The sequence below is a fragment of the Trachurus japonicus genome, chromosome 15 (genome assembly GCF_045865225.1).
Source record: "Trachurus japonicus isolate A0001 chromosome 15, Traja_1.0".
NCBI classification, from domain to species: domain Eukaryota; kingdom Metazoa; phylum Chordata; class Actinopteri; order Carangiformes; family Carangidae; genus Trachurus; species Trachurus japonicus.
This window is the reverse complement of record NC_140921.1, coordinates 12,836,368-12,853,563: the sequence shown is the minus strand read 5'-3', so window position 1 is coordinate 12,853,563 and position 17,196 is coordinate 12,836,368. Positions and strand designations below refer to the sequence as shown.

General features: G+C 40.5%; 1 protein-coding gene across 3 annotated transcripts in view; it reads right to left on the bottom strand.

Moving 5' to 3' along the window:
- LOC146973295 (glutamate receptor ionotropic, delta-1-like) overlaps positions 1–17,196 on the bottom strand; it is a 231,372-nt gene that overhangs the window by 24,006 nt on the left and 190,170 nt on the right. For all 3 annotated transcript variants that reach the window (XM_085799680.1, XM_085799681.1, XM_085799682.1), the window contains exons 6-8: positions 8,969–9,142; positions 5,722–5,883; positions 4,615–4,734 (exon numbers count right to left, since the gene is read on the bottom strand). In XM_085799680.1, the coding sequence (XP_085655806.1) occupies positions 4,615–4,734; positions 5,722–5,883; positions 8,969–9,142 (456 nt within the window). The remainder of the gene's footprint in view (positions 1–4,614; positions 4,735–5,721; positions 5,884–8,968; positions 9,143–17,196) is intronic.

Here is a 17,196-nt window from a genome sequence, read left to right as displayed (position 1 = left end):
GTTAAGCATTGTGTTGCCTCAAAAAGACTGTGTGCAAGAGATGAAGAGAGACCAGAAAGATCTGGTGGCTCATTGCATGCAGTGTAGGCTTCAAAAATACTGTTGCACAGAGTTGAAATTAACATATGAAAGTGAGAGGTTCTCATACAATAAAAATACTGATACTGATTCTGTTTTCAACTCATTGTACCCACTTATGAACTGAAAATTATTATTTTTTACTTCATATTGTGAAGTGAGAGCAAAAAAGAGCAGGTACTGTCAGTGATGTGGTGCATTTAAATGAACTTGGTGGCTATTAGGTTGGTGACATTTGTTCCGTATTGTTTTTATGATGGATTGGGGCACATGAGAGAGAACAAATTAAGGGATGTGAAGAAACATTAGCCACATTTCATCCAATTATTTTGGGACTCTCAAGAGGATTTCCTTTTGTCAGTGTGGAAGTAAGAACAACCCTAAATGCGTATTGCCAGCTTTGCAAGCCCACTCTTGTGAAAAAAGGCAATTTGCACACATTTACAGTTCAACATATTCCAGAGGTACCACATAATAAAATGGCAATGTTACTGTGATAGAGTTAAACATAGCAAACACTTTAATTTGATATAGTTATGGAATTTTGAGTTACTCTAATGCTGTTGATTGTTGACTAAGGAATTTCAGCAAAAACAGGTGCCTGGCACTGCTGACACTGGACTGTAATATAATTAAATATAACAATGTAATTATCATATTTAGAGAGGGGTAATAATTATCTAATGACAAGACTGATCCAGCAAAAAAATAATTAGTGGTAATGATTAAATATTTTATCATGGTGCAAATTTGCAAGATGTTTGCTCGTTATTGTGCTTTTTTTTTGGTGTGTGAAATTCACATTTCTGGCTCATAGTGCTGGTATTTATCTTCCTGTGGGTGAAAATCCAAGCAGGTAGGGGATGTTTCAAAACACTACATAGGAGCCAGAAAGTGAGTTTGGAAAAGCTAGACTTCCCAGTGTCTGGCAAAGTAATCATAAATTCAACAGCCTGATCACCATCACCCATTTCCGCTTTGTGAGCCAGACACATATGAAGACACCAGCGATCAGAGGTTGAAGAGGTGGTGATGGAAAGTAAAAAAGCTCAGTTCCTATCACAGACACTATAGTGACAAGAGTCAGGCTGATTGTGACCAAGTGTCATCTCACTTCTGTCCTGGCACCACACAACAAAATGAGAACTGGCTCTGGTCGATACATGGCTGCCATATTTGGCCAGATTTTGGAGGGTATGGACTTCTGGTCTGAACTAGGATAAGACTTGGCTCCAGTTAGCAGCACTTGGGAAAGCTTTGGGCCACTGTTGGAGCCCAGATTTGGATGGATGTGCTTGTTCTGATTCTGGAGTGTTACTCTTTCAACCTGGCAAAGGTTGTTTTTTAAATCCCCCAGATTTAGGATGCTGATGACACAGCCATTTTGAGTGCCTGGGAGGAAACGGAAAGATGCACGTAATGAGCAACAAAAAACTCAGCCTTACATTTAAAACAATCTTCCAACAGAGCATGGTAGCTGACTGACTCACCACAATGGTTTAAAAAAACAAAAAAACAAAAAACAGTTTTAAATCTGAGGCTGTTTTTCACCTCTACTTTTTCTCTGGCTAATGGCACAGTCACATATTGTCACGTATTATTTCCAGCACCGGTAAGGCTGTTTAGAAAGGCCATCTATGGCAGGTGAGTGCTGCTGTATGCTGTACATTATACCTTTATGAAAAATGTATTTTTGATGCACTTTGTGACCAGAAAATTGAATGTGGAGAATTTAGAGCTGCCCTTTCCGGGGGCATTCACAATAAGAGGCAGGCATACGATATTAGGATATTTTTTTGTCGTAAAATAGCTCAAATGTGATTTTGAATAATGAAATAATGCCCACGCTGTAACTCTGGACATGTTTAGAGATAACTACTGCAGGATGCATGCAAGAGAAAATGCAAGTACGAACAATTACATTCAAATGAATTGACTTTTCCCTATGAAGAGCTTCGCGTAAGCTGGAAGTCATTAGCAATATCTGCTTAGAGACGAACTGACACATCAATAAGAGCAAACTGGGAGACCAAAACAACAACAACAACAGCATCGATCACTCTGCAGCATCGCTGGCTGGTGGGGAAAACTCACAGTAGCCATCCAGGAAATAGTATTTCAGTCTTCATTACAGTTTCTAACCAGAAAGACGCCTCATCTAAGAGCCATCAGGCTGGGGAGAAAATGGACCGAATGCAGATAAACGATGATGGAGAGGGAGGAAACCAAGGCTGAAAAATGAGGAGAAAGCGTTAGGGAAGAGAGGAAGAGAGCAGAGAGAGGAGGATGCAGTGGACGGGTGATGAGATGAGAGGAAAAGATAAAGGAGAGGGGAGAAAGGGACAAAATGAGGAGGGCTCTAAAGGGGTGGATGTGCGTCGCGGGGTGGAGCGGAACATGCAATCCCTGTTCAACTCCACTCAAAAAGACAAAAAGAAACATGACATTACAGTGCATTTCAGAGGAAACCATGGAATGGTGTGGCATTTATTTATGCTCCACACCAGTTTTACACACTGGACCACGCTGGATACATATATATGAACAATCTATTTACAATCTATTACGGGGAAACACACTGGAAAGGTACATGTGTTTATGTGTTTTCCCCCGGTAAATGGTTCTGCCAAGTTGTGGGCAGACACACAGATAGACATGCCAGGTAATGAACAACAACACTGAATGCACTTGGCATCCCATTATCTGGCCTTGCTGTCCCCTTTTGCCTCTAATGATTTTGAGATACAAGCGCCCACATGTTAGCGTGCTCCGTGGCCTCTGCTCTGTTCGCCTGGCTGCATGCTCTTAATGTCTCAGGTCCAAGAGAGTGTGTACAATGCAGGTGTATGCGTGAATGCACTTTGGTGATTCAGTTTTTTGTGTACTATGCTTAATATAAATGTGTGGCTCTACTGATGGACATGCATGTGTATGTATGTTATAAAGTGTGTGTATATATGTGTGTGCATGCGCTTGTGTGTAAACACATGCTGTGTAGTGGGTCTCCTGCTAATTCTAATGGCCACATTATGATGAATTGGCTTCATGATTTCAGTTAGACTGAGTGGTGATTAAATCTTCATTACTGCTTCTGGTCAGTCCTGCTCTACATAGATTGCCAAGAAACTCAATTTCTCTTCATTCTGCAAGAAGTCCCTGACTGAATCAGGGCATTCACAGCGACAAACAAATTACGGCTCGGAGAAGAGTGCACAAATAATGTGCCCCACCTCTCACTTCAACAAGGCGATGACGGTCAGCTCAGACACCCTGCTCATTATTAGTAATACATGAAAATGTTTGGATACAGCACATCAGCACAGAAAACCTCTTGTTGTTAACTCGCTGTTTGTGTGGTGATGCATAGTACGTCTGATCTGTTAAAGCCTCAATAAAACAAAAATGGTGAATTGGTGAAACCAAAGATTCAAGGAGAGAGCTCAGGTTAATTCAGGAGCTCCAGTAGGGGGAACCTCATCCTCGTACCCGACACCGCGCTGTCAAATGCTAAACCCTGTCACCTCAGTTCTGAGGGACCAGAGTGCATCTTATTTTCTATTCTACTAGTAAGGTAATTGCATTCACCTGACATCCAAGGGAACAAACAAAAAACAGCAGGGATTTGGATCCTCAGGATTAGGGCTGAGAATCATTGGTCTATATAAAAAACAGTGTAGGAAAAAACAATAGGCAGTTCAAAGCCTGTCTGTACAGTACTTGTTCCTTTGAGGCACAAAACTGGACCTCCAGCTATTTCTAGTAGAGGTGAGACTCAGTTCCATGTCCCTGGGGACAAGTGCACTGCAGATCTTTTTTACCTCCCTGGTCGTGAATGAGCCCAGACCTGATATATGTGTATCTACCTAACAGTTGTGGGAAACCTATTTCACAAGAACAAAAACCTGCAGGACGTAAGTTCTCAAGGACTGGAAGTAAGTATCTAAACTTAAGAAGTTTGCAGGGGGTCCTTGAGACAATAGGAAACACTTTAATTTCCCTTTTTTTCTCTCCTCACACAGTGAGTGGTCACATCGAGACAATGTCTAAGAAGGAAGAAAAGCCATTTTCATCTGCGGTTTCACAGAACCTGCTGTTCCCTCTACACCTACAGACTTCATGCAACGACATCAGCAAAAAATAGCTTGCTAAATTGACTTCTATACAGATACAGCTGTAATTGAGGGGTTTGTGGTCTAATGCATACAGTATATCAGTACATTACAGTGACACACTACTGTTATTTTGTGAAATGGGAAAGTTAAGGCACCCTGCTGTGGAATACATTACTAATAACTAGCAGCTACAGTACATAGTTATTTCTGACATAGTGAAAGAAGAAGAAAAAAAAAACACAACTTATGAATCTCCCAGTAGAGAAAAATAACAAAATATTCACACAACTCATAGTTCGATTGTTTTGTGTTTGTTTACGTGCCACAGTGTAAAATTTGGCCTGGAACATCATAACATGTCTCGTGAGGTGTGCCCTGAGGAGACAACTTGACATATTATATGAGCATAATACTGTAGACTCACCCGTTTCACATCTTTCCCGAATGTCTCACTGTAGCTGGTTCCAAGGATCTCAAACTGAACATGAGAGTTTGAGCCTTCAGCGCGGAAGTCCATCAGACCTGTGAGTCCACTGATCCGTCCCTACAGGAACAACAATTTACACTCTGTTTAAAATCTCTGGGTGTAAGACAAAAGAAAACCTGCAGATGTTTATTGTCGATAAAACTCCTCTGCATATTATATTTCTTGTTGCAATTTACAGTGGTGTTCTATAAAGCATGGACTATGAATGGGAAGAGATTTGAATTAATAAACATGAGCTGGGACTTTGACAGCTTTTTTTCCAATATTGTGACATTTTGCAGTATGCAATCATCAAGGGACATTTTCAAGTTTATAGCATATGGTTTATGCAAATCATGCATTAAATGTACCATTTAAAGGATAATTTATGTGTGTCATTCAAACAGGCTTGCAGGTACAGCACACATTACATAATTCCAGATAAATGAGAATTCTGTTGCATTTTTGAAAGAAGTATAAACTATGCCAGGAGTCGGATCGATTTAAGTTTTCACTTGCAGTTCAGTCTGAACAGAAACGACACAACAATGTGACAAGAGAACCTTTGTTCCAGCATGTCCCAGCTGAGATTAAACCAGTGCGACTGACTACAGTACAACAATGAAAAAAAATCCATTATCAGATTGAAATGGATGAAATCAAGTGCCTGTCTAGTATGTGTGGCCTTATTTCAATAAGAAAAACAGAGAGTTAGACAAGCACAAAGAGATAAAAGCTCAGACTCTGCCACAAATCCATCCTGAGGCCGAACCTGGGGATCACATTCAATAATCAGATTCCTTCAGGGTGTTTTAAATGTAGTGAATTTGAATCTGAGGAGTCTTCAGCAGAGATCATAGTTCAATAGACTTTTCTAAGGCGTGCCTTGACTGTAGAAACCGCTGTTTATTCCTCTTATAAAACTGTGAATTTTTTGTAGTGAACTATTCATATGATCATCAATGATATAATATTGCAGAAGTTAGAGATTCATTATTTCTCACAGAATATCAAATAAAGTGTATCTGCGCTGCTAAGTGAGGAATAAAAAAATAACTGAAATACCTTTTGGATGGTGTCTAGCATGGACCATCCTCCGTTCCATGGCTTGGTGGACTTCCTCATGCAGTTGAGGCTGGCCATACTGTGCCACTTCCTGTCCTCCAGTTTCCTGTAGAAGGCGTTGGCCAGCATCAAAACACTGTCGTACAGGTAGAGGTTGGACACCTGTTGGGCGATAAAAGGCAGCTAATCTTAATACAGTACTGTAAATGCATGCTTGGATTTTGTTGGTAGTTTGCAGTGTGTCCACGACAGAACACAACACTGCTGGTTGCAACAAAGAGAACAAATGTACAGTATATCACAGCACTCCACAGCTCCAAACCTGTGTGAATGGAGCAGTGACACAAAAGCAGTTGTCTTTCAGTCTGTTTTCAGCCTGTGATGGTGGGAAAAAAAATCTCAGTAGGGAATAAAAGCTTGTTTCCTTTCTTGGAGAGAGAGGATGGAGAGCATGGGGACAAATGGCGAGCAGTTTGTACTTTTTTCTGTCTCTGTCAGGGCTGCTTTTTGGTGTCAAGATGAAAGGCTGTTTTTTTTTCCTCTCTCTTTTCATTACAACACTCAAGTAAGACACATGGACATCGGCAGCAACTCTGCCCTGACTGTCCATGTGCTGTATGCATGTGTACTTGGGGTGAGCTCAAATCAAGAGAGGGCAAAATTATGTTTCTTGTTCAATTATTGTCCTTCTAATGAACTTCAGGGCTGCCATCGGCTCAACTGTCTCCCTCCTCCTGCAGTGCACCCTGTCAGGAATCATGTCCACAGCCTCCTGTCTTAGTGTGACAGTGAATTTGATAGGTCTTCTAGGTCAAGTCAAGTTAAATCCTCCTACAGCAGAAGATGCATGGAAGCAATACAAGCTGCCACTCCAGGCGTTCAGTTCATGACACGTTTGGACTTCAATCCAAGCCTCTCGGCAGTAAGACATCACACACTCCACTTGCCTCGAGGTCACTCATACAGAAGCTATGTTGAGGTGATTTTTGGGGTCACACTGTAGCTCATGGCTTGAAAGAGGGATTTGTAAAGGAAAGCGCTGAGTTCTCCTCACCGTTTAACTATTCTGATGACTGCTTTAACTGCCATTACCCGATATTTAACCCTCTTTCATGTGAATTATTGAGAACCGTGCGTGCACCCACCACATGGTTTAGCCATCTGTCCGGAGTACGGATGAAAAGGAATGAACATTTCAATAGAACCACAGAGCACAGCCATTTCGCTCCAGATGGATTAAGCCAAGGAGAAGTCTAAGAGGTGTGAGGAAGCGCTCTTAACTTTCAATAGAAAGTAATAAGTGGCAGCGTGATTGAGATTACAACAAAGACTCACGGAAGAGAATGACACTTTGTTAGGCAGATAATAAAGCTGTGATGGTGCAGAAGGGCATATCTTCTTTATTGACCTTCATTGTCATAGTAAATTTACTTTAGGCTGGGTTCCTGGTTGACAAATCCTTAATTCAAATCATAGATAGCATTATCAGTTTTAGAGCATATGGTGCCTTCCACTGACACCTTTGTTAAAGCACATGGTATCACAACACTTAATTAATGAATATTGTTTTTATAACAGTTTGAATTTATTTACAATTTTAAGTTGTTTGCACCTTGATAAAAACAAGCTTTTATTTACTTTAGCACAGCATTTTCTCTGTTCTGCCATTTATTCCCCAGTCACACTGAGCTGCAGTCATTTATATTCATGGACGTGCATGTCCCTGATAATTACCTTATCTAGGGAGTTTAATCCATATTCAGTTGCATACATTATCAGTTAATATTTGTATTCATGTGGCACTTGGCAGATGCTTGTCTATAGTGTCCTTTAGCCTGGCTGCGTACACACTGTATGCTGTAATGTGTGTGTGTGTGTGATCAAGCAGGAAACATGCTCACAAACCCTTTCAGCACTTGTACTTAGCACTAAATGAACCTGGAGACAATCTTCCAATGGGATCACACCAACAGTGACCCATGAAAACCCACTATTGTCAGGTCCAGCTGCACCCATCTTTATCTGTGGTCTTTATTTTGATCGTAACGATGAGTCAGTTACAGTATGTTTCCTGACAGACACACAAACAGCTACAGAATTAGTCAGAACCATGTCTGTTGCAGGTCCTGTTACAGAAGGTGTCTCCAGGACCAAATTTTTCCATGATGACTCACACACACACACACACACACACACACACACACACATGCTCGCAAGGTGAAAACAATACCAGTCTCTCTGTCGCAGCAGGTAAAAAGACCACACTATGCTCGTTTTATAGTTCTGTCACTCTGGTTGATGGCGACTGTTCCTCCTGTTGGCTGCTGGAGAAAGTGGATGAAACATGCTGGTTGTTCCTACAACACAAACTCGCTGTCCCATAAATACTTGCTGCAAAAGGGATAGAAAACAAGACAGAGAAGAACACAGCCTTGCCACCAGTCAGACACTCAATACATTCTCATCCATCATACCGCTTTCATGTTGTGTATTCACCCTCCTTAAAGCTCTGAATCTCCACTGAAAGAAGCTTATTTTGGTTTTGCTTTGGACATCTTGATACTTTTTCCTGATTCCTGACAATGTGTCAGGTTCAAACACACGACGGTAGCTCATCTGTGTCAATGGAAAAACAACACAGCTTTTACATCTCCCTTTAAAGCATATAGAAATGTTTTCCTTTGTCTGTGCTCAGAGTATATGGCATTACTGTATGCCACAGCATAAGCTTATAATTAGTGCCTCTTCAATAGGTCATTATTTCATAATCGTACATTCAAGGTGTAAATCTTTCTATTTTCATAGACCTTGATATTAAATATGATATTTTACCTTTACAAATGTAGGCTATTTGTGTTGTCTCATAAATTCATGAAACCAGGTGAGCTGTGCTTTGCACCTACATACAAGGCTAACATTAGTCATTAGTTTGAGCCTATCAATTTTTCTTACCACAAAAACTGTGAAAAGATTTCAATTTAATGGGGTAGAAAAGGAATAAGTGGATTTTTTGAGTGGATTGAAAGACTGAGAGAGGTCTCTTTTTAATTTAAGCTGTTTCTCCCCTCATAAATGGGTGCAATTACTTGAAAGAATAAATATCTGGCACACAAACCCCATGATTGCCAATCAAAATATTTAAATTTAAATTAAAAAAAATTCAAAAAAGTCTTAAGATTTTCTGAGGATAAAATTGAACCATTGTGCAGCCTTGATGGACGGACAAAATCCAAATGTCTGTTTTTACCTCCAGGGACTGCAGATAGCCATCCTGTGGGTCACAGAGCAGGGAGGAGATGCGATGATTGTTCCTCATACAGCGAACGTTGGTGTCCCTCCACAACGGGAAGATCTGACGGATGACGGTCATCCGCCCCAGAGAGCTGTGAACCAGCTCCATGATGTCTGCATCACTGACCTCCTACAGAAAAAGACCACAGGATGAGTTTAGTTGAACAAGTTTTTGTCTTTATTGCGAAGGTGTAAAATGGGTTTTTGTGCCACGAGGCATCATGACACAAACCATTAATTAGCGGGTAATGAAAAGCTGTTTTCTGAGTGGAAATGTGGATAACAAACAAACCTCGGAGGGCTTTGCACTGCCTGTACCTGCTCCTTCAGCAATTAATATATCAGATGACATATTGAGGAGCTACAGAGCAATCAGCTCCAAGAAGTGGGGGTAATTCCAACAAGTACAATGGGGAAAACTGATAGACGCAAAGGCTGAAAAAGAGACTTGGAAGCTTAACTTGCTTTTCTGAATCTTCTTTTCCTGTTGCTGTTTGTTGATCAGGGGCCCAGTGCACATTAACAGTGATCACACAAAGCTTATTTCCCAGCACTGCTTCATCTAATGACTTGAATCAACTGAGTCTAGATTTTCTAGGCCAAAAACAAAAATCACATTTTTATTTTTGGATGGTAGGATTTTAAGAATTTATGTTATTCACAATCAATAAATCAACAAACATTTCAAGTGTATCCTTCATGATAATAGTGTAGGTGACCCTTGGCCCTCTTGAGTCGGGGGCTGCATGTGTGGAGGGTCAGTGTAGAGCAGCCCTGCGAAGGGTAGGATCAATATTCATGAGACAGTGAGCTGCCTGCTGGTCTCCAGGGCAGGACGATGGTCAATGCCGAGGCAGACAGAGAGTCTCCTGGGAAACACTGGGTTCATATACTATCTGACAATAAAGCTGCGGGGTTACTGTCGGGTCAGAACTTAAGCAGCTCTGGGTTGATATAATCCTTCACCACACACGCCTGAATCCGTGCTCTCTATCTGTTTTCCTAATCAGACATTCTGATCTTTCCCTTTTGCATCGACCTCTCTGTGTTACTGCTGGTGTCTGTCCTCCCTCGCTGTTAATATCTCCTGGCGTCTGTCTTTGCATGGCGCCTTTCTCCATTCATCCAAATGTGGATTTAAATCCCTTATCTTGCTATCAGTCTGACGTAGACTTTCTTTATGTGGTTAAATTATGTCAGCTTACAGTCAACCTTGCTATGTTCCCAATACATTTTCCTTTTCACCTCTAATGCCATGCATCACATATATATTTTAAAGTAAAATCACTTTATGGTGAACAATTTGAACTGAAAAGCCAGATTCTTTTTTCAAAGACTCAGTATTGCCACTTCTTTTGTCTACGCACAGCGTGAGTAAAACGCTCCTCAGGTGATTCTAACTTGTCTAGTTTTATCCAGGGACTCTTTTTTCGGACTCTTCACAGTTAGTCGGGTGGAAAGTATGAATATTTATGAGTTGCCGTGACACATTAATCAGATGAATTATGCTGCATGGTTCACTGAGCCGAACCCTCACGTCCAAGCTAATAACTTCCAGTGCCACCCAGTCCAAGTGTTCTGTCACCATCATGGGTGACGTTTGTGTCATAACCTGACCCAGCGATGCCACTGACCAACGGCACATGGTTGATGAAATGCGTGCCTTCCAAGTTCTGTCTCCGGAGAAGGCACACACCATTAAGTCACAATTTGGACACCACTATGATGTATTTCACTTGGAAAATAGGCATACAAACGTTATTAGTATGTGCCATTAGTGCATAAAGAGAATAAAGGAGAGATACATCAAGGCCTGTGATTACAGTGATTTTAAAAAAGCAGCAGCATTACAAAAGAGATGTGATTAATCTAAATACTGAGTTGTATGCAGTGTAAGATTACACCATTATAAACTACTGTTAGTTTCCACAGTTCTTTCACAGTTAGCACACCTCCTTCGTGGTAGCCCACTCAAATTTGTGAAGAAGTGAATACAGCATAGTCATGTTTCAATGACAGCCGACGACCAAAATACATTAATCAAATCAAGCTGAGCTGACAGATAGGCTAAATTATCCTCTTTGTGCTGTTCAGTCAATGTTATTAATCTTTTGCGAGAAATAAATAAAAAAAATGTACCCGTAATCATGACAGCAATTTAATTAGAAGTAAGGTTTTTGAAGCTGCAGGCAACTAAATTGAGAAGTAATGCGAGTCAGGCAAGGAAGAAGAGAGCACTGTGCGTATGACATTAATTTGAGTTGTTCTAGCCTACGAACATGTTGTATACAGGTCCTTTTTTTTATGCGCTTTCAGTGCATTGTTAGGAAAAGATTTTAATTAGTCGGGCAGAAAATAACCTTCAGATCATTTTATTACTTTATTAATCTAGTTATCCAGAGACAGAACCAAATAACTGGTGCCCTGCTGCCCTTTTATGGGAGAAGCGGGGGATCAAGCTTCAAATAACACAGGGTGCAAGCTCCTGCTGATTTTTGAGACTATGTGAAATTATCCGAGGTGTTCTTTTCAGTAGCAGTGGCAACTCTAATATTCAATTGAGACTTCCCTCTCCAACATCAAACAATAGACATAATAACTCTCTGAGAAATTATGCAAAACTGAAGGGTTTTGCAGTTAAATCGCTGCAATGTTCTGCAGGCAGTTCTGTTGTGCTGAAAATTGATCATTAAGTGCCGCAGCCAGAATCTACATCATGTTGAGGACAGAGAGTGATGACATAATTCCCTGTTTTTCATTGTGTAGATAAATATTATATCATACTCATATTAAGAACCATATCATACAGTCAGAGACACTGCTGCTGTATTATCTATTAAAAACATACAGTGCAGCCATTACCCTTTTGATGGTCATTGTTCTATTAAAGCACATTTAACACATACATTAACATTGTCTTTGATTTTAGGTATGAAAAACTGCAGTAATAAAACAACACAATGCAAGAGTTAAATCACACTCATTTTATACATTTTATGAGGCAGTAGAGGGAAAATCAGCTCTTGTTCCAAGTTACTTTTTTTTTTTTTTTTTTACAGTTGCCTCTTAAGGACTAATTAGTGATTGTTTAATCCTCAGACTGGTGTGCCATTGTAATAAGGAGTGAACCAGGGTATTATTTGGTTTTATTTTACACCATTATATTTATTTAATGATGCTTGGACTGAGTGCCAGTAAAGAATGATTCATGAGCTTATGACAGTTGAAGTGACACTACTGTGTTTTACTTCCCCCCTGGGGATCAATGTATTTTTTATTTTTTTGGTATAAAATATGCATCAGTGTCAGTGGCAAAGAAATATCTTTTTTTATTTTTTTTATTCTATTTTATTGAAACAGGCAGAAAATACGAGTGGGTCACATACCCATGGGTGTGGCCATGTCATTTTTTGAAGAGCAGCTGTGGAAGCTGGCGAGGGATGAATATTTCAATTCCTGTCCTTTTACAACGATGTGAGGAAACGCCAACAACTACTGTACAGTAGCATGTCATCAATTAAGTCAATCATATCTATGTATATTTTTCATGCACATAATAACCCCACATCTTAAAATGCAGCAAAAAAAACAAACTCTGGCTGCTCACAGTTCATGAGAGCTAGAGCTTTAAATAAAACTGAAACAAAGCAAGGGCCTTTTTTGCAACAACATGTGGTCTAAGCAGCCGGAAATGCAATGTAATTTCATGCCAAATTGCACCACACCACATGATCTGAATTAACATCACCTCAGCTGAGCCATTCCAACCACCGTGGTGCACGTGGGTTTGTGATGAGGCAGAAATTCATCAATCCAACAGAAAATACAGAGTTCAAGCTTAAGGATAGCAGCAGTATAATTGTGTTATCACTTAAGATAAGACTGGCTAAAAACTGTTTGCATTAATTTGCAAGTACAGCACACCTGAATAAGCCATCCCATAACATCCCTATACAACAGTCTAATGAGACCAATTTAAAGCTCAGCAGCTAACACAGGTACTCATATGATGCATACATTGGTTGTTTGTGAGGGGTTTTTTTTTTTTTTTTTTTTGCTAAGACGGAAGTTACATTTCAACCTTGCGGTGCAGTGAGTTTAATCTTTTTAATGAAACATGCTGTGTATAATTTGAATTGTCCACTTAACAACCTCAGTGACTTTAAATGACTGTGACTGAATTGGGTTTCTGGATGGATACTCATCATGGTTAATGGTACAAAGGAAAGGCCTATAACATCAAATTCAATGTTTTGATAAATGCAATGTTATATACCACTCTGAATAAGCAATAAGATAATTGAAAAATGTCTTTATCTCGTAAGTGGCCGCTTCTGCAATCCACTTTCCCGTACTACAGGGCGCTGCGGTGGAGATTGCGTCTGTAGAATAGGGTCTCCATCTCAGTTGCTTGTTGGGCACTTACCCAAGACATCAGTCATATCATGACTGTCCTCCTCAACTCTGTCTGTCACAGAAGGCACAGCTGCCTAATCCATCAAACATTCTGAGGTGTCACCGTCCCGTCTTCGAAGGGGGGAAAAAAAACAACAACAAATCCTCTCTGGACGTGCAATCCATCTCAGTCCACTAGACAGTGTCAGATGCAGACAACCTTCTGTGTGCTGGCAGCTGCAGCATCCTGGTTTAGTGGGTGGTTTAGGGAGAAGCATGCCCGCCTGTCATCCCTGCGCCCTTCTGCTCACTTCAAGCCCTGCTGTACTTCTTACACTCTAATTTCAAAGCTTTCTCTGTTTTCTTAAAGATTATTTTGGCCATTTATGTGTTGAGTAAGTTTCACACCCTTAGGGCTCATGAACTGTGTGCCACTCAAACCTACTCGTTTGGTTTTCAAATGCATTAGTGTCAGTCTCAAACTAATGTAGAGAGTCTCAGAGCAGAACACAAGGCAAACACATCTGAGATGTGTTGCATTCTCGGCAAACCCCAAATATTCCCCAGCTTAAAGACTTCGGCTTTGTTCTGTTCTCACAGCAGGAAACTTGTTGTGAAGATATTTGCAGCTCTGTGCAGAACACCAAACCTGGACTGGTGTTTACACTTTCAGATAGATCAAAGCTTCTTGGAAAAAGCAGAGATGGGCAGTTGCTGCCATGCATTGACTGTGGTTTAACCTCAACAACTACATAGATGGGAATGGAGTATTTCCTAAAATGAGGTTAAATCAGCAGACCAGTCCCATATCACTGCTTGACAAAGATAATCAGAGAAGGAAGAATTGAGCTAGAACTTCCCTTCAGTGAAGAGAAATTATGTTGGGGAAAAAGTTTTGAGTGTTTCACTTTCAAGGGCACTCCACTGATTTTACGCAGTTTTATATTGTTATCTGTGACTGTGGAAGGAGTATTGTTAAATTTCATCCTCGGTTTGGATTTATAAAATTTTGTTACGCTGTAAACCTGCATTGTGAATTAGGGTTTGTTATGTTTGAAAAATATGGGCGTAGGGTCTAATGAAAACTGCTATTGAGTTGTAAATTTTGTGTGACTACAGGTCAGGATACTTCAGTCTGTCCTGCTGCAATTTCAACCATGTTCTGTCTCTTGCATCCATAACAAGTGATCTAAAGCCTTTAACCTACTGTGCTGTTGAATCTTCTAAAGTTACTGTGTGAAGAGAGAATAATGTTTAAATGTTGTGCTTCAGCTTGACGAACTGCAGGAGACAGACGAGCAACAAGCAAGGAGACAACGCTGGTCTTCTTCAGAGCAAAAGGTTGAAGAAGACTTAGGTCGAAACATCAGCAGCCACACCCAATAAACAGCTTAAAATTGACCGTGTGCTCAAGCATCGTCTCCTTGCTTGAGAATAATGTTTATGACAGCACTGAATAAAAAGAGTTTTCAAGACACAGCATCTGTTCCACTATTTCTCGTCTACCTATGAGTCCGTTACACCTTATTGTTTTTCGACTTGTGATCATACTCGCTCATCATCACCATCCATCTCACTCTGCTCTCACTGTGCTCTTATCACATCTCTAGCTTGACAACTACATTCATCGAGCAACATGTTGCTGCTGGTGGCTGATTACCATAACCACTTGTTGTGAGACTTGAATGAAATGTGAGACCAGGCTTCCACTGTGAAGGGTGTGAAGGGGCTGGCAGGTACCTGTGGAGCTGACGGGGGTGGGATGACAGTGGCGAGCCTCAAGATCACATGAGTAAATGAATGTCACAGTTAAGTCATGACGAGGCAGATAAAATGGACGAACTGCCTGGAGGAATACCACAAATCTACGAATCTAAATTCAACACTTTATTTATTTCAGACACAGTAATAATTCTCAAGGTTTATTGGCAAAATCTGACTATACTACTATATAATTGTATAAGTGTATAATCGCTATAAAATAAAAGTTGTTTGATTTTCGTAGCCTTATACTTGTACTTTTATATATGCATATAGCAAGGGTCTTGCTTTAGAGAGTGTTGCCCCTTATGCGCCGCCATGTTTGTATGGCATGGAAAGCCCAGCCAGCCAGAAGCACGTTTCGCGAGTTTCGCGAGTTTCGCGAGTTTCGTGTTCATAAATAAATCAACGAAGAAGAAGGCAGAAGGAAAGAAGACGAAGATATGGTTAAGATCTTCACCTCATCGCTCCTGAAATACTCCCAGTCGCGGTAAACAAGTTTTTTTGTCCTGGGAGGCCACCGTCACTCTGCCGATGGGAGGGGAGCGAGCGAGCGTTGCAATCTACAATCTAAATGCTGGATGTCAACGGTTCCCCCCCCCCATTTTACACACTGGACCTTTAATCATTGTGTTTGTCTGTCCGTGCACGTGTTTGAATTAATTACCAACAACCCTGTGCAGGCGCTCAGTGCCATCAGCCATGTTAGGAGCATCTTAGAAATCAAATCACAGTCTAATGGAAACAAAGTAGCTTTGCACCTTCCTCCAGTTTCCCTTTAGAGCAAGAATTGTGGATAAATCATTTGCTGTTAGATTTAATTTTCATGGGGTCTCTTGTTGTGCTCTGAGAAAAATAGGATCTAAGAAGACGAGTGGACGAGTTACGTGCCCTGAAGTTTCATGCTTGTTTCTTCTGTACATGTGAAGTAACAGAGAGACCAATATCTGGTCAGCATGAGTACTATTACATTTTCCTGTTAGCCTTTTCAGCATGCCTCTGTGTTATTCTCATTTCAAGGTGATTGTTAGCTTCATGGGCAGTTTATCTTGGGTGATGAAATGAAAGGCTGAGGCAGAAGGAGAGAGAGGGGAAATAAGGATAAACAGAAATTACTGTGAGAGGGAGAAAATCTCTCCAGTCTTTACAAAGACAGAGAGAGGGGGAGGAAAATTAAAATTAGAAACTGACAGAGGGACAGAGGAAGGAGAATGGGGATATATTTCATAGTTCACAGATACAAACAGCTATACTTTTTCCTTTAAATGCACAACACTGAGCCACATCACATCCACCATTACCGGAGTGCCATAGGGACGCACATGGCATTTGTTCTCAGAGTCTGATGCAATTAAAGCTAATGTCTTGGTGAAGGTCTTAGTTTGTATGTGGGCACTGCTTCAAATTAAGAACTACAGTCTGTGTCTTCTCATGCTATCTCCACAAATTCTTTTTTTTTTTTTTTGGAGACATATCGATGAGATAATGTGACTTCAGCTTCCAAACACAGCGAAAGTTTAAAAGAACCCAAGGTCTCATTAGCTGTGCTAAATCAATACTTCAGTCATGTGTGTGCTGAATTGAACAGTGAACATGAATTCAAAAAACACAAGGCCGTCATTTTTTATAAAAACTCATTATGGTCTAAAATGAGGTACTTTAGGCTGCCAGATAGCAGCAGGTTTCCAACACATTGAGCCTCATTAACTTTTGTAAATCAATATTTAAGCCACTGAAATAAACTGAAATGTTGCACAGTGAATTCCTAACTACAGTAGAAAATGACAGCTATTAAATGTTTGTTGGTTAAAGTCTAATAGGTATTGTGGTCGATGTGTGTTGTCTTCCTCTGTGTTTGACTCCCCCCTGAGTTTTACAATAGCTTCATATTTCGATGAAACATAAACAAACATGACTATTGGAGAAACGCACACACATTAATCATGCATTGTGAACAGTGGCTCAATATCTGTCATGTTTTGGATGTCGGGCACAGGCTCAGATGTTCCTATAAATGTGGAGGTGATA